The sequence below is a fragment of the Mauremys reevesii genome, linkage group 8 (assembly GCF_016161935.1).
Source record: "Mauremys reevesii isolate NIE-2019 linkage group 8, ASM1616193v1, whole genome shotgun sequence".
Classification (NCBI taxonomy): Eukaryota; Metazoa; Chordata; order Testudines; family Geoemydidae; genus Mauremys; species Mauremys reevesii.
This window is the reverse complement of record NC_052630.1, coordinates 85030950-85049631: the sequence shown is the minus strand read 5'-3', so window position 1 is coordinate 85049631 and position 18682 is coordinate 85030950. Positions and strand designations below refer to the sequence as shown.

The 18682-nt window shown below is 40.3% G+C and overlaps 1 protein-coding gene across 9 annotated transcripts in view; it reads right to left on the bottom strand.

Moving 5' to 3' along the window:
• ZZZ3 (zinc finger ZZ-type containing 3) overlaps positions 1 to 18682 on the bottom strand; it is a 99882-nt gene that overhangs the window by 53496 nt on the left and 27704 nt on the right. For 6 of the 9 annotated variants that reach the window (XM_039485912.1, XM_039485919.1, XM_039485920.1 and 3 more), the window contains exon 2: positions 4401 to 5959. In XM_039485912.1, coding sequence (XP_039341846.1) covers positions 4401 to 5908 — 1508 coding nt within the window. In that variant the 5' untranslated portion in view covers positions 5909 to 5959. Of the gene's footprint in view, positions 1 to 4400; positions 5960 to 8099; positions 8174 to 18682 lie in introns of those variants that run through there. The other 3 variants (XM_039485915.1, XM_039485914.1, XM_039485916.1) reach the window with 2 other exon arrangements.

Sequence of the window (18682 nt, the reverse complement as noted above, 5' to 3'; positions counted from 1 at the left end):
TTGACAAACCAATCTATTACAGACAATAAATAGGGATTTTAGAAATATAATTAAATGTTTTACACTCTCTTTTCTTTTGTTTTAAACTCATATTCATGTCATTTTTAAACTATGAAATATAATAAAATGTATGCAGAAAGATGTAAGGAAGCACTTGTCTATTGGAAAAATATAGGTCCCTGTATCCTGTAATCTAGTTGCCATATACAGGTCCGTGCGCCCATGCAGAACCCCACGGACTTCAATGGGATTCTATGCAAGTGTAAGTGTCCCCCTGAAAAACTGATTTCAGGATTCAGGCCACAGCTGTATAGCAATACATAAAGGTATTATGAACTCACTCAAATTTGGCCCAGGGACTATCCAATCTCTCAAAAGAAAGTTCTGAGCAGACACTTCCAGCTCCCCTCCCCATAGTCCCTGTAATGCAAAGAATTTCAAAACATAAACATAGGAAGGTAATGTAAGTGGAGAGAAGTAGGCAAAAAAAAAAAAAAAGGACTGAGAATGAAGGAAAAATGAAAAGCAGGACAAAGGGAGACACATACTGAAAACAATAAGCCTGAATTGAGAAGACAGAGAATTTAGGCCAAGTAAATTAATGGGAATGATGAAAGTTAACAAGGAGACAGCAAGGGGGTATGTTAGCAAGTATTAAGACATAAGAAGATGACTAAATAAGACTTTTGAAAACAGAGTGTTAAAATGTAAAAATTCTGTACTGGGAAAATATAAACACTTTAAATTACATATAAAATGGATTTTTTCAGCGAGGCACTTGTAAGAGCAGAAATTGTACAAAAGAAAATCAAAATAAAAAATTGAATTAACAATGTATACATGAAACAAACAAAAAAAAAACCCAACATTTTACAGTTATATAAACTCCTAGATCAGTCTGTTATTGTTTATTTGTATGGCTGTACAACTACTGTTTATAGTTTTCTGAATCACTCTTTGAAGGAAGGACTGTCATTTACTATAAGATTGTATAGCACTTACCATGATCTGGATGAGACAGTTTTACCCAATATAAATATTAAACAATAATATGCCACTATCCTCCCACTTTTGTGGTGTTTATTTTCCTACAGTATTTTCATATTTCCTTAGAAGTGTTCACATAAAAATGTTTTATGGACACTGTCAAATTAAAACATCATAACTTCACATAAAAAGGCTACAATACATGTGTTATTACCTTGTTTTTCTGGGAAACAAGTCTTAAGGGGTTTTATTGGCCTTTTTAGCATAGTCTAACAGTTTCATATTTCTATTTAGGACTGTAATTGTTGAATTTTACAAATGAAGTTATTGTAATTACTGTGAGTTTTGTAACTGTAGGAAATGCCTTATATTAGCAAGGAAATCAATACAAGTTTAATGTTCATCAGTAAATGACAATTCATGATAATATTGCATAAAACAAAGCCATTCTCAAACATGGTGAAACTTAGATTTATGAACTGTACAGTTAAGGTTTATGAGAACACTAGGGACACAGACAGGGCAAGTTTTACAGATGATACATTGTTTTAAGGCAGTGGCCCCCAAACTTTTAAGGGTCACCCGCCCCTTACTCACCTACAATAACGTGGATTTTCTGTATGCCCACGAGGGCTGGGACTGGGGCTGCGTCTCAGGAGGGATAGGACGTAGACAGGTATAAGAGGGCTGAGGCTGGGGCCTCAGCAGGGGGCAGGGCGGGAGCTAGGACCAGAGCTGGGTGCAGAGCCAAAGCTAGGGGCCACACCGGGAGCCAGGCCGTGCCTGATGGGGGGCGGTTGCCAAGCAGAGCTGGGAGTGCTCCCTCCCCACCCCGTGGGAGCTGGCCTAGGGTACAGGTGGGTATCAAAAAACACTGATTTCTCTTTGATAATCTGTGGAGTGATTTAAGTGTCATCTTTTGAGTGGCTGCGTGGATTGACTTGTAAGAAAGAATTAAAAGGCGAACAAAGAGCAAAACTCACCCACAATGAAAAGACATGGCTAATCATGAATTGCTGTAAGATAGAGAGATCTTATGCTCTTTGCAGAGCTACTAAACCTAAGACCACCACACTCTGCAATGCCAAAATGATACAGAACTAACAGCATTTGCCTGCTATAATGGAAACTCTTTAAACAGGACTACATTAGTGTGAACTAGGGACTTTTAAGTTCACGTGTTCCACACAGGGGAGTTACAGCACAGCACTTTGGTGCACACTGCTATTCATACCCCCTTAGTCCAAACTGCAGGTCAGTGTAGACTTGCCCATTCTTTTTCAGAAGGAAGAATGCAGATTAAATAATAGTATTTCAGTGGAACTGTGCTTTCCACCTCGAAAGTGGGCACAGTCCTTTCCTGATTTATACCATGATTTATAAAAGACTAGATGTCTCCCTTTCTTGCTATAACTACTGGAATGTTACACATTTCAGAAACTGTAATATTTGCTTAAAATTCTGCATCTAGATCATTACCTCTTAACAATCACCAGTGACTATCAGCCTATAAATATATGTCAAGTATCAGGAGGTAGCCATGTTTGTCTGTATCTACCAAAACAACAAGGTGCCATCGGACTCCTTGTTGTTCCTATAAATATATGTAATTTCAAAACCATTCCAAGCAGCTGTCACAAGCAGCCTGCCAAGCTCAACGATAACTAGTTAAATTTAAAGAGCAATTGTACACATACAGATGTTAACATATTGATCCAGGTTTTCAGGTGGCCTCAAACTAATCTCTAAACTGTATAGGAATACATGTTTACACGCATTTGCACATACTATAGGGAAATTAAATGCACTATTATCTAATGTTTACATCCACATGTGGATTTCGCCTACAATAATGTGGATTTTCTGTATGCTTAATTTTGGAAGAGCAAAATCCAAGGTCACATCAGAAAATCTGCCCCACTGTCACATTCTATTCTTAATAATCAGCAATTACAGAGCTGAGAGAAAAACTGTCCTCGCACTGACATAAATTAAAATAGATCATCTTGTTTAAAATAAAAACAACAAAAACTAAAAGAGGGAAAGTGATCGAATTTCCATTTCATCTGACTTTTATCATACATTTAATTTTATACAATATGCAATGTCTGTCAACGGGAAAGCAGCAAAAAAATACTTGGATTGAGAAAGTGCTGTAATGTATGTACATTATCATTTTTAATGATAATTTATGCAAACCTCACAGCTGAACTACTGTATACTTTATAATTGGCAGCTCTCTCTAATCAAAGCAATTTACTTATATCCAACACTGAGGAAATTTCATTATAAAAATAATGTAACTCCAAAAGCCATAATAACACAGTCAAACTTCTGCAGGATTAGAGACAATCATCTGTGTCTTGTGCCTCATAATGCCCCAGGGGTGCCATTATCTCTGGAAACCACAGCTTCTGTCAAGTCTTATAGCTAGCAATAACTTTGTTTGTCTGTTCATATGAGGAAAGAAAACTAAAGCTCATCTGCACTTAATATTTTTGGTATTTCAATACTCAGAAGAAAATCTAGACAATATACTAAATAGCAAGAAAACATAAAACCAAACAAATTTTAAAAAGGTCTTGAAATTGTTGCTTGGTATAAAGTTGTGGTCGGATCTGTCATTTTCGGGCAAATACTTTCCATATAAACTATATTTATATAAAAATCAGTGCCTTTTCTTTACAAGGACTTTCATTACATTACATATTTGTGACTAACTCCATTTTACTAAAGCTATTCAGATAATAAACAAATGATGCTTATACTTGCTAAGGGTAATTAGAATATCAATCTATACTTTTTGTGCTAAAATAATGTCACCATAAATGAAAACATGATGCAATGACAACACTGGTGTAAGTTTTCAAATTGTTACATTGGAATTTAGCAACATGACAAGTTAATTAACATGAAAAAATATAGCTAAATCTCTTCCACAATGCTTGGAAAATGGATGCCATAGCAACTTGTTTATATACTCTGCTATGTATAGTAGTATCACCATTTAATAAACCTGAATGTACTGTAAATGTTAAACAGGCTGATAAATAATCAAAATGTTTCTAGTTAAATTAAAGGCTGTAATATTTTGGTTTGGTTTCTGTAAGTTCCCTGGGGGGGAAAACAACAGAAGTGTGTTTCAAAAACAATTTCTTGCTAGAATCTTAAATTATTAGTACTGTATAAACCACATTGCTGTACCACACTGCATATTACATAGATGAAAGGTTACTTTTTGAGAGGATATGGGAAATGAGGGTTGAGGTTAAACTAATAATAGCTAAACAATTAAGAAATCAAAATACTTAAATTATTGTGGAATTATTTAAAGATATATGGATAATTTTTGATAATTAGATTTTTGGCTAAGGAACAAAAGCAGAATTCATGGTTACCATAGTTACACATACTCTTTGTTGTGTTTCAATGCCACATGATCTGATTCAAAGTAATACACATCAGGCTCTTCCTCATCATCTTCTGCAGTGTGCAGGTTGGCACTCTCTTTGGCAGATGATATATATCCAGCAATGAGCCGAGCCTCAGAGGGTGGCTTACTTAGTCCATCACTCACATAATCTCCAGAGTCACAACCTCTCACTTTTTCACTCTGCATAATTTCTTTAGCGTTTATGGGAGAGCCACAGATATTATTAGTACTTGCAGCTATATTCTTTTCAGTGAGACTAAGATTATTTTCCTCAACCTGCCCATTTTCTCTACAAGGCGAGTTATTTTTAGTGGGACTACCTTTGGCAGGGGCAGCCCTTCGTGGTGAAGTTCTCAATGTATATCTGTGTTCTTGAAGTTCTGACATTGATGTAATTTGAGCTGAAACACATTCCAGCACAGAAGATGGTGGTTCAGGTTCACCTGAGATTGATGTACTATCATGATCAGCGTTCAGGTTGCTGTTGGTGTTTTCAGCACACTGTTCCTTTGAGGCACTGCTATCTCCCACCACATCCACCTCCTCCTCAGAATCCCTTAAGAAAGATGACTGGATTTCAGAAAAGGACCCAGTAGCTGGCTCATTTGCCTGATCAACAGGGTCCGCAGGCAAGCAGTCACTTATTTTGTGGTCCTCTAACTTTACCTGTTCAGGTGAATTTGTGCAAGGCACATAATGGTCTATAACACTGTCCTCCTTGCTGCTATTAAGCAACAATGAAGAATGGGCAAATGAATTCCCATTTTCTGCTACAGTTTTCTCCTTGGGCATACAGGAACCAGCACTGTTCTGTTTAGTGTTCCCATCAGACTGACAGTCATCACAGTTTAGGGCATCTGACTCTCTCTCATCAACCCCATTGACAGCCTGATAGCCCGTGAGCTCTTCAACTATTGCAGAATTATTAAACCCTTCCACACAGACATTCACCTTTTTAACTTCCCTTTTGTCACAATCATCCAGTATAAGACATCGACAAGCTCGTTTAGTCCCTGCAGAGACTGCATCATTGTCTGATATGGAACTCTTACACTCCAATGATTCCTTTTCTGCTTTAGTAGGCAACTCTTCTTCTGAACTGTTTGCTACTTCTGAACGTAGGCAACGTTTAATTCGTTTTAAAACTGGTGATACAGATTCTGCTTGTCTTTTCTCACAATTTTCCACAATTTGTTTCTCAACATTATCTTTTTCAGAAGTAGACAGTCCTCTCTTTCTAGGGCTCACCCATGATTCCCGAGCATTTTGCTGTTTCAAGTCAGTAGTTCTTCCACTATTACTTCCCTTTTGAGTTTGCACAGACTCTGGTCTCTTCTTTGGTGATCTTGATCGTACTTGAGAATGAGGAGATAGTTCTTCTGGATGAGCGATACTACGGTTTCTTAAGGTTCGACCACAAAAGTTTTCATCCAAACCATTTAACCCCACTGTTGATCTTGTAACACGAGTAGATCGAGAAGCAGCCATACTATGGCAAGTCCCTAAAGTATGTTCATCATGATCCACTCATTGGGAAACCTTCAAAAAAATGTAAACAAAACAATGAGAAAAAAGTAACATTCAAAAACATCTGCAATCATAAAAATTATGTTAATGTTCTGAAGGATATATTCTACATTGTGACAAAGGCACTAATGTGAAAATTACATATGTTTATGAAACAATGTTTCTTCCCTCTGTTTCAACAAATAAGGACTTTTACAGAGACGTATATTGGCCCCAAGAAATAGAATAGTTTACTTACTATTTCTATTTATTCTCTCTTTATACTCTGACAGGTATTAGAGTATCATTAAAGTCTAAATATCAAATATAACTGGAGCACTTCAGTATTACTAAAATGCACTATTTTTACTATACTGTACAAAAAATCATTTTGTACAGGCATGATTATTAAATGTCTGCACTCACACAACAAGAAATATCAAACCTCATCCTTAAAATTCCATATTCATCAATAGCAATATACATTAATTATAATCACAACAAGATGAAACAGAAAACATATTAATACAATATCTTGCTAACTGAATCTGTTGCCTTTATAAATCAAAGAAATTGATAACAGTATTTTCAATTGCACTTCTAATTTGACAGATGATCAAAAGATGTTACTCCTGTCAAACCACTAACAGTAGAAATGGGTTCAAAACAAAACATCATAATTAAAACTTGCAGTTTGAACCTATTCCTATAATGATGGACTGAATCATTTTTATCTCTAATTTTGGGAAAATCTGGGTTCAGATCTAGATTTCAAACCCCTGTGTATGGATCTGAGATGTTAGTGTGAAACAGTGGGACTCTCTATGTTTGGTCCAATCAATGAAATCTTAAATCCCAGCCTTATCTTCTCGCATTCTTCATATTATTGCAATATTGGACATTAGTATTGGAGCGTTATTACATCAAAGATGATTAATAGACTTTTTTTGTTTGCATAAATGTTACTGCATATTTTTTCTTTTCCACCTGTCAGAATTCCAGATTTCAGCAACCCATCCAACTGACATATATGATGCACATGGCTTAAAAGCTATTTTAAAAATAGATAAATAAATGAATAAAAATCAGGCCACCCACATGTTTTTGATAAAGGCATGAATTGACAAATGGAAGGGAACTACTTCAAGAGTTTTTTTTCCCCCCCATTTTCAGCAAGAAGAAAGAAGAATGACAGTGTCACCTCTCAGAAAGTTATATATACATATGTATAAGTAGGGTAAAGTCTTTTAGCAGAAAAAATTGGGGGTTTGGTATTTGTATCAATCAGGGCATGACAATATTCTTCTAGAACAGTTTGATTCTGACTGACAATGACAGAAACTAATGAAACTGCCTGTTTACATGGGCTTATGTTAAAACTGCTATTTCAAATACACTTAAAAATTCCTAGTTACATTAAGTACTAGATAGCATAATAGCACAGTATTACTTGGTATATATTACGAGAATGAAACTAGGAATGATTTACATTCTTATATAAACAAAAAAAACCAAACAATGAAAAAAGTGTTACTATTTATTAAGGTTAATAAAAAGCACAGAGTCTAAAGTAATTGTTTGCTATTATTAGATGCAGGTTAATGCATCCTAGATATTCTCATACACTCGTAGATGAGTAAGTAAACTTATCTTTACAGTATAATGACAGTGAATTAACAAGACAATTGTTGAGAGTATTTAAATGAAAAACAATGCTATACATTTAAATAGGTTAAAGATTATGTAGAAAATAAGTTCAGAGTCCTGACAAATTAATTTCTCAAAATAGGAGACTATTCTACTGTATTAACTAAGCCAAATCAAGGTCCCTCCTTTTCTTGTACATTCATCCTAAAGTGAGGGTCCCTGTTTTATGAACCACAGCAGTACAGACAGATGAAGCAACACTGACTGATTGCAAAGACATTTGATAAACACTACAACTTTTAAATTGGGAGAGTGGGTGACAGATGGTGGCTAAAGGGCCTGAAGCAAAGCCTTGTGGGGAGCAGGGCAGGCTTGCAGGAGGCAGCAGCTGCATTCATAACTCCTAAGCAGCGCTCCACTCTTGATGCACTGTAGGTGAAATAGTTCTGTTCCTTAAAGCCATAGGATGGCAGCCATATGCTTCTGTATCTTTCTCCATGCTTCCCAAAAGATAGTGCACTAGCACCTTCTGAACCTCATGTTGCTGTATTTCCCATTTCTCTGTCGGGCTACACAGTTTCTCTCTCCTGGAGATCCTAAAATGGCAAGCAGATAAGCTGAGGAACAGAAAATTACAGAAAAAATTCATTTGTGCTGATCTGCATAATAAACAGATTTAAGTGACATCTTAGGAAAAAGGTAAATTATAAGGTATTTACATGGCTGCATAAGCACATATTATATTACATGATGCCCTGGCTATACTGAAAGAAACCAAATTCAAACACTAATGCAATAGGTTAGAACAGGGGTGGGCAAACTTTTTGGCCCAAGGACCACATTGGGGTTGCAAAACTGTATGGAGGGCCGGGTAGGGAAGGCTGTGCCTCCTCAAACAGCCTGGCCCCTGCCCCCTATCCGACCCCTCCCACTTCTCACCCCCTGACTGCCCCCTTCAGAACCTCCAACCCATCCAACCCCCCTGCTCCTTGTCCCCTAACCGCCTCCTCCAGGGACCTCTCCGCGCCTAACTATCCCCTGGGACCCCACCCCCTATACAACCACCTCTGATCCCTGTCCCCTGACCCCTATCCATACCCCTGCCCTCTGACAGGCACCCTGGGACTCCCACGCTTATCCAACCCCCTCCCCCTGGTCCCCATCCCCTAACTGCCCCCCCCGAACCTCCACCCCATCCAACCGCCCCCTGCTCCCTGTCCCCCAGGACCCTCTGCCCCTTATCCAACCTCCCAGCCCCGGCCCCCTTACCATGCCGCTCAGAGCAGCATGTCTGGCTGCCGTGCCGCCCGGCCAGAACCAGACATGCTGCTGCGCTGCCCTGCAGGAGCACACAACCCCGCTGCACAGAGCGCTGCCCGCGTGGCAGCGTAGTTGCAGGGGAGGGAGGACAGCAGGGGCAGGACCAGGGGCTAGCCTCCCTGGCCAGGAGCTCAAGGACCGGGCAGGATGGTACCGCGGGCCATGGTTTGCCCACCTCTGGGTTAGAACCAAATCAACAACATATAAGTCACATGGGATGTCATCCCAATTTATCTCATTATTTTAACTTTTTCTGACAAAGTCTTAAGTAAAAACAGGTGATGAAAACACAGGTTTCTATATTTTGTCACCTGGAGGGATCCTAAATACAAGATAAAATGATTTGACCCCATTGCAGCCTTAAATATGAATACACACAAGCAGTTAGACATGGTTTATGCCCATTAAGAGAAAAAAACATAGTAATAACCACTGAAAGTAGAACTGATTCTGTCATCAATTCTCAAGGATCTTTGCTCTTCTACAAATATTTAAAGAAACACAGTTTGTTGCCCATGATCCCAATGTGGCTGGTACTATATAAGAGTTAGAATATCTGACCCAAGCATTGGCAATGGTAGCAAGCAGCAGAATATAGTAATGATGCTGTACTTAGAAAATAGAGGCACCTCTCCCAAAAATTTAATCACTCCTTACCCTTGGTTGTCTCTTAATGGTATATCTACACTGTAATTAGACATTTGTGGCTGGCCCATGCCAGCTGACTCAGGCTCATGTGGCTTGGGCTGTGGGGCTGTTAACTGCAGTGTAGATGTTCCAGCAGGGGCTGCAGCCCAAGCTCTGGGAACCTCCCACCTCACAGGTTCCTCAAGCCCAGGCTCCAGCCCAAGTCTCTACACTGCAGTTAAACAGCCCCTTAGCCCAAGCCCCATGAGCCTCAATCAGTTGGCATGGGCAGCTATAGGATTTTAATTGCAACGTAGACATACACTTAAGTGCAAGTGGCCAGCTCTCAGCACTGCATCCCGTAGTCACTTCTCAGCTATGCTCAGCAAAATGTTCCATCTGAAACTAAGAGGCAGTTGGCACTGAGCATAATCCTGAGCTCCACTTAGGTGAAAAGAAAGAGAAATCAGTAATGAGAGGGAAAGGAGAGAAGAATAGCTATGGGGGTAAAGGAGAGAAACAGGGGGAGTACTAAGCCAAAAGAGGAAACGGAAGAAAAATGTTTTCAAATTGGGTTACTGTACAGGTTGCAGTAGAGTTTTAGTGCATTTTAGTGAATTTTGGACAAGGTGGTATCATGTGGCGCATGAAACCTAAATTACTCAGCTGAATAAATTCTGTGGCAAAATGGATATTATGTAGCAACGTTAACAAATTGCCAATTTTTTTACAATATATACAGCACCAGAAGTCAGCATAGTGATTTACACAGAAATGAGACACAGTATATGCCCCAAAGAGCTTACAATTTAAAATCATTGGCAATTTTCAGTTTGACTGAAATCATTCTAAAAATGAACTACTAAATGAAGATAATTGCAGAAGGAAGACTCTCGACTGATGACTAGCTGAAGGCATGCATTAGCATGAGGGGCAGAAGGTGCTGAATGGGAGCAGGCAAAGAGATGCCCTCTGGGGATCTTTAACTGTGCTGGCATAAAACTCCATTCTTACAGAGTTTAGGAGCCCTGCTGAGCAACTGTCTTTGCCTACTGCACTGTGTCTAAACTGTGAAGGGATTTCATGCAGCACAATAGAGAAAAATAGTTAACATGTGGAACTTCTAGATCTCCCCAAAATTGAGCTCTATTCCTGAGCAGCTTTGGCACCCTTTATGGCAGTTAGCTGTCTCGTCCTGCAGTCTTTCCACTGATCCATCTTTCTGCCTCTTTATGTCAGTGTATGGAAGAGCAGTTTGCTTTCCACCTTGATGAACTGGGTAAAATAACTTTTACCTCACTGCCTCCCATTCTGTTCTGGTAGGCAGTAGTGAAGATGCAAGAAATCCACTGAATTCCCTCTTATGCGGAACACACAGAAAGACCACAGACATGGAGAAAAAAGGCAAAATGGTAGCAAAAAAGCTAAGGAGCTGGTAGATGGCAGGAAAAGAACAGTTATAGTAACTGTGGTTCTTTAACATAAATTTCCTGCAGGGCTCCCTTCCCATTCTGTTGCTGAGGGGCCTCCTCTATGGCTCTCATTTGGAGGAAAGATAATGCATAGCAGTTTTGCCTGAAGTTCCTGTGGGGCACTGCAAAGTGGATGGGTGGGCTGTCATGGAGTGTGACTGCATAAAGTAACCTCTCTCAACATCCTTTATCCCACTCTCCTAGATCTGATGTTGGAGATTGTAGAGAGCTCCTGCACTGTTGTTTGGAATAACCTTTAGCACAGAGTTTCTCAAACAGGGGTCGCCACTTGTGTAGGGAAAGCCCCTGGCGGGCCGGGCTGGTGTGTTTACCTGCCCCGTCCGCAGGTCCGGCCGATCACGTCTCCCACTGGCCAGCAGCTCCCATTGGCCCGGAGCAGCTGCTGAGTCCCGAGGCATCAAGCTTTTTTTGAATGTGAGGCTGCTTGTCCTAGATTCAGACCAGGACCTCCAGTGTGCCTGAATGCTCAGTAGCAGATGATGAGGCCTATATGTCTGCCTCCCAGAGATGGTGCTTGAGTCAGACTGGATGCATGCACCTCGAGAAGGTTAGCATATGAAACAGATTTCAAGATTATGTCCGTCCCTGAAGCAGAAAAGGCATAGGCTTTTTCTGCACACAGAAACTGCATCAATTTAAATCAGTTAAAAGAGTAACTATCATTGATTTAGTTTAATTTGGTAATAAACTGAAGTAAGCTAAATTGATATTAGCTACTCAAACCAATTTAAGAATGCCCACATTGAAAACTGCACCAATTTAACTAATTCATTTAGAAACTGATTTAGTTAAACTGGTCAAACTTCTGTGAGTAGACTGGGCTGCAGAGTGTGCTCATCAGTCACAAACATAGTACCAATGCAAGAAGGACAACACTTGAAGTTGGCAGATTTGGCCACAATCATCCAAAGCACATCAAGGAAGGTAATCTACCATGAAGTGGAAGATGCTGAATGGAACCTAAAGAAAAGAAAGAGCCAAACAGGAGCAAAGCTTTTTGGCACATGTTGTAAAGTTATCCCCTACTGTAACTATTATAATTTTATACTCATAAGAACAAGAAACAGAGTGGTTTTCTTAGAGAGACAGCCAGGATGATGATGACAGACATTCTGAGGGCTTGTCTACGTAGCGAGTTAGTGTACAGCAAGCCCTGGTCTGACTCTACAGTGCACTAGATTGCGGCACACTAACTTGCTGTGTGGATCTTCCTACTGCACACAAAAGGTTCCACAGTGCACTCTGATGTACCGTGTGCGAAGCTAATGTGCTGTAGGTTCATACCCTGGCTTGCTGTGCACTGTGTAGACCAGACCTGAGTTTCTACTTGCTGCCTACAGTTGTCAGTATTACTTCTGGGGGAATTCTGTGCTACTGTGCACATGCATAATTAATGAGCCATGCATAGTTTTAATTTTTTTTTGCACAGAAAAAGCTTCTGACAGAAAGTTGCTGCAGTTCCATCTTTTGCCCACCAGGTGCTAGAACAGAGCAGCAGCTCCAGGCCGGCTAGGAAGAAAAAAATGCCTGCCTTCTTCTCAGTGCCTCTCGGGCCAGGTCAAGAGACAGGGGCTATGGGGAGACAGACAGCATGGGGCTGCTGGGGGCGGGGGATCAGACAGGGCTACTGGGGGAGGACAGGGGCAGTGGATGAATGGGAGTGGAGACAGAGCCACAGGGGGAGGGAGATGCAGGGCCACATGGGGACAGGAGAGAGGGTGCAGGGCCACATGGGGACAGGGGGTGGCTGAGTGGGGGCACAGAGACACCTGGGAACAGGGGGAGGGAGTGCAGGGCCACATGGGAATGGGGGGAGTGGGTGTTTGAGTGAGGGTGGAGGAACACATGTGGACAGGGGTTGAAGGACACATGGGGACAGGGGCAGATGTGCCTGGCTGAATGGGAGAGGCTAGAGGTCAGCCAGGGTCTGCATGTGGGAAGCTCCACAACAATCCCTCCCCGCATCTCAAAAAAACCTGTTCCATACTTCCACCCATACCCAGCAACCCTTCAAGTTTACACCCAGGCTCCTTCCCAGCAATAACTTCCCTCTCCCTCAGCTCCTCTGTTACCACTGACTCCCCTAAGCCTTTGAACTGCTTCTGAGGGTGATGGGAAATACTGTTCTGTATTGTAGTTTACATGAATTATTACTCAGAGTTCTGTATTAATATGCCTAGTAAGGAATCTATTTGTCAAAAAATATTTCCTGAATCTTTTTTGTTGTCTGTACTGTTGTTACAGACATACTTGCTGACAGGTATTTTGAAATAAATGACCAAAAATAATTGAAACTGGTGTGATTATATTGTGTTTTTTGACAAAATATGCAGAATTGGAAAATATTGTGCGCAGAATTTTTAATTTTTATTGAAGAATTTTTAATTTTTTGGTGCACAATTTCCTCAGGAGTGCAGTATGAACCAAGTGGCAGTTGGGCTGTGCATCCTTTATAACCTGAGGGGTTTGTGCACTATGTAACTATTTTGAACGTTCTGAGGACATATACATCAGTCAGAGCTGAGATCCACACAGGCAATATCTAAAGAAGAAGTGGCCATTTCTGTAGATGCATGTGGCACAGAAACAGACTTATGCAGACATGTGCAAAAAGGTAAATTATGTATGTCACATATGCTTGTAACCTGAGCTGCAGTTCTCACATAGTGTAACACACAGGTGCAGGAGATGCTCATTCTTTCCAAGTCTAACATTAAGACTCTGTTGTCTTTGGCAATAGAACTAAATGGCTGAAATTTATTAAAGAAAAAAGGAGCTTTCTACAATTTACCATGCTACTTTTGACACTTTCTGACTTCAAATACTCTTTTGAAAAATGCATGCCAGAAAGCATCACTAAAGTGGCAGTCCCAAATCAAAAAGAGATACTGAAACAGTGTCATGTTTCCCTAAAACCACCTGGAAAGATTTTCTTATTTTTATGATATAAACTTATATTTTATTTAGGAAGGCCAAAATTTTCAAAATTAGGTGCCGAAAGATAGGCCTCTAAATCCACATTTAGGAACCCAAATTGACTTTGGTAGGAACTGTGGGAGGTCTGCCCAATTATGTAGGTCTTTAAATACGAATGTAAAGTCAAATTTTAGGCATCGAGTTCTGAAAATGCTGACCTAAATCTTTATTTCACTAACATTAGTGATTTATTATGATATCTGCAAATACTTTCATTAAACACATTCCATCCTTTATAGACCCAGTTTTTCTCAGCATATACATAATTAGAGCTGGCAAATAACTGATTTTTCAGTTCAGTGGCTGGGCTGAAAAATCTGGGGGAAAAAAATCCTTTGTTTTTGATGGACTCAAAGTGACTTTTTTTCCCCCCCTCACCAAAAAACAAAACAAAAATGCTCTGTTTTTGGTCAAATAAAATATTTAATTTGGCATTTGTTTTGGCAGGTTTTATATATATATTTTGAAAACCGGCTAAATTTTAAAACATTTTATTTAGATTTTTTCAGACTATTCCCCCCACCCCCAGCTTTTTTTTTTTTTTTTGGCCAAAAGTTTGACAAATTCACCCAAATTCATTAAGTTTTGGTCAAGCCAAAACTGAATTTTTTGGTACATAAACTATTTGCCAAAAAAATTAATTTATATTAATTAATGCACAAATGGAAGAGCAACAGAAATGGGCAGAACTAAAACTGCACACTGACAACTGTAATTATGCCACTTTCTAACTTTCATATGCTTGACTTTGCAACCCAAATATTCTTTCAACTGGGGGTTTTGTATAATTTTTAAGGATTCGGGTTTTTTTAAAGAAAAAAGGTAAAAACAAATTGAATTATGTGCAACTACAACACCATCCAGTAAGTTCTATCATCAGGGTTGGAAGCCTGAAGGGTTGGAATTCAGCACAGCATAGAGTAGAGTAGACTATCACTTTAAGATACAGGACTAACTAAATTAGCTGGCAGCGGCTGGTATTCCAGAGGGGAACAGAGCACTGAGCTCCTATAGCCCCAAAAGAGACAGAGAAACAGAGTGAGTGAGCGTGTGTAACTGAGCCACTGGGGCCACATGCTGGGTCTGGAGGGCTGGTTTGGGTGATGAGGGGAAGAGGATGCCCAACAGGGGTGAAAGTGGGCTAGTACGGGCCGATACAGCATACTGGTAAGCAGCCGGTACTGGCCCGTACACAGCCCATGTTAAAGTGCTGCCGCGGCTGCGCTTTAACGTCGCTGTCCTGTTTGCAGCCCTGCCAGTAGGGACCCTACTGTTTGCAGCCCTGACTGCAAGGGACCCTACTGGCAGGGCTGCAGATGGGAGAGGCAAAGGGGCAGCAATGTTAAAGCACTGTGGCAGCGGCCAGAGCCCCGGGCCCTTTTAAATTGCCACCGGAGCCCCAGGTAGCAGGGCCCAGCTAGTGTGGATGGGCTGGCTGGGGAAGGCTAAACCCAAACCTTGCCCCTTCTGCCCGAGGCCCGACCCTCGAACTAGTAAGAAATTAATATTACTTTCACCTCTGGTGCCTAAGAAACAGACTGAGTGAGAGGAGCCTGGCCTAGTTCTTCCCTCCCCTCCCTTTTCTAAATGGAGCAGTTCCAGATCCCCAGAATGGAAGAGAGAAGATGTGAGGAGGGAGAGAAAGAGGGAACACTGGGGCTAGATGCCAGGCTCACTAGGAGGTGACCAGAAGTGGGAAGGTTGTTCTTGTCCCATGCAGTGCACCCAAGGGGGCATGAACCACTAGGCGCCATGTGCCAGGATTGGCTGTCCTGTGCAAAAAAAAACAAAAACAAAAACCACAACTCATCGCCCCACAGCTGCTCTAGCAACTCCCCATACAGAGTATGATGCTGCTGCATTGGTGACAGAATCAGCCAGCCTCAAAAAGTGCAAGCACAGTGCTTAGTTGTTATTTTGGCAGGCTGCCCACATTTTCTTGAAGACTGCAAGTGATAGTAATGGCAATTTTTAGTACTTTATATCTCAGCAAAAGCTTAACAGAATTTCATGTAACAAAAAAAACAGCACTTCACTAGCCTGAGGGAGTTCTCCTTGCTGCAAACAATGGAGGCGTCAGAGATTCTCAAAGAAAAAGTTGCAATAATCCTTTATAATGGGAAATATCAGGTAAGCTAAATATAGGGGTCACTACCAGCTGCCCCCATAATACGATTACATTTTGGGATAAATTTTCACAAATTTGAACTGTAACAGTTACTGGGAAGTAGGTTGAAGAAATAGCAACAACTGAAATGGGAAATAAATATTGATGACGGTGCTTGAAGTCTTCCTAGAATAAGGTCATTTAGACAGTCAATTTTATTTTGGTTGTTTTACTTAGCATATTATTCATAAGGACCAGAAAGTGGCATTTCAAGTTGGCAAGCAAAAATCAAATAAACCAATTTCCAGTTTTGCATATACCCTTCCAAATATTTCTTGCTAGATTCAACAGATATCCCTCATTTTTAGTATCTGCCTCACAAAAAGCATCACTTATTTATCACTGTATGACTTTTTAAAGAAATAAACAAGAATAAAATCTTAAACAGCAATGCTGGAAGTCTTTTTCTGAGGGCGGAGGAGGGACAAAATTTAACACTTTCCAACTACTGCAAAAGTGGAGAAAATGTAAACTTCTGGTTCATGGTCTATCAGATTTCCATGCTGTGCTCTGCTCCTACCAGTCATCACTGCGGATGTCCATGGTCCATTCCGACCCCTTATTTGAATAGCTTATGTTGTCACATTTGATAGCTCAGTGGTTTGAGCACTGGCCTGCTAAACCCCCAGTTGTGAGTTCAATCCTTCAGGGGGCCATTTAGGGAACTGGGGTAAAAATCTGTCTGCGGATTGGTCCTGCTTTGACTAGATGACCTCCTGAGGTCCCTTCCAACCCTTATATTCTATGATACTACCAAGAAAAAGGGCAATGATGTCACTAAAATATTTGAATAAGGATGCATTACTTACAAAGCTCATACAATACAGAGTGGAGAGAGCATAAACAGTAATAAATAGTGCTTGGAAACAAATCCAGCCGCAGGACTGCAAAATCAGGATTAAACTATTCCCAATACCATGGCCAGGAAGTAGCTCATAAGTAGACATACAGCACCTATAACAGTACCAGTTTTTCCTCACAAAATAGTATTGGATACAGAAGAGGAGAAACCAAAGTAAGATTCAACATAGGAGAGGACAAGTGCAAATATATACATTGTAGTACACTTGTTCTCTTTCACTTTTACCTTCTCACCCTTGAATTATTAAAGAAAATAAATTAAATGCATTTAGTATTACCTACAGCACTTTTACTCTTCAAAGTACTTTACAAACATTAACTAACGTAACATTTGAGTTAGGTTGTGCTTTTCATCAGAGCAAAGCCCACAATAACCCCTAATTCAGGCACCCAGTCCTGTGCCATACCTCTCTTTAGGCGGATAAGAAGAGCTCAAGACTTCAATATCCCTGAGGCTCAAATTCCCTTGGCTTCCCTACTCCTTGTCAGAGAGTGTGTGTGTGTGGGAAGGGTACAAGAGTCCACAAGTGGGTCCCCAACCTGTTTTTTTCCCCAAAATCAAAACACCACATGCTAACTTGTTTTCAGGGAAAAGGAATTATTTTTGTGCACAAAGACAGAAATAAATCTACTCATTCAAATGCAACACGTTTTCATTTGCCCTGAGAGTTCAGGCACCAACACTACAATCCAATAACTATTATTTGGAAAAGCATACCAGATAATGACATAAAAAGGAGAATCCAAAGAATCCCACTACATTTCAGAATGCATATTTCCAGTAAGACTGCAGTCACTTACTAAAGAGTAGGGGTTATTAATCTCTGTGCTCTTTTCTGAAGTTCAGGAAAAAACTGAGGGGCATGGAAATGCTTTCAGATGTGCCAAATTCAACTCAATTTGCTATGCAAGCCTGAAATTTGGCAGGTTTTTCCAAATTTTTACCCCAGAAGCATTATTTGGGTTATATGCAAAAACAAAATGTCATGGGTATTTTGGAAATCATCTTGTTTATTCTGAGCCTGATTGTGATCTCAAACTGTGGTGAGAGTCAGGAATAACTCTCCTGAAGACAATAGTTGCACCAGTATAAAGTTAGCATAAATGAGAGCAGAATCAGACTTACCACATCTTTCTCTAGTGAAAATGCATTAGTGAAGGAAAAGAAAAAAAGCGTAGTGATGTTACATAAAATATCATAGTTATTTCACAAGATTAAAAAAAAGTCTGTATATGGATTAGCCAAATTAGATATAAATCATTCAGTAAGGTTCCTTAATATAACCATCTAAGAATCACAGAATTGTGTAGAAATGTTAATTGATAACAAAGCCGCATGATAACTGTGCAGATCCTAAACTGGGGAAAGTAGGTGGCAGGTGACAAAAAGGGCTAAAGCGATGTTTTTAGGGGAACAGGAGGAGTTTCCATTCAGAACATAAGCCACATAAGATTAGAGCAAAATGCCAGCGCAAGCCACAATAGTAGAAGGTGGATGCCATGCAGAGATCCTAATTTCGAAGAAGCACCAGGATGGGAGTAGGGTTGCCAACTTTCTAATTGCACAAAACCGAACACCCTTGCCCCACCCACTGCCCCGAGGCCCCGCTCTTTTCCGAAGCCCTGCCCCCACTCACTCCATCCGCCCTTCCTCCATCACTTGCT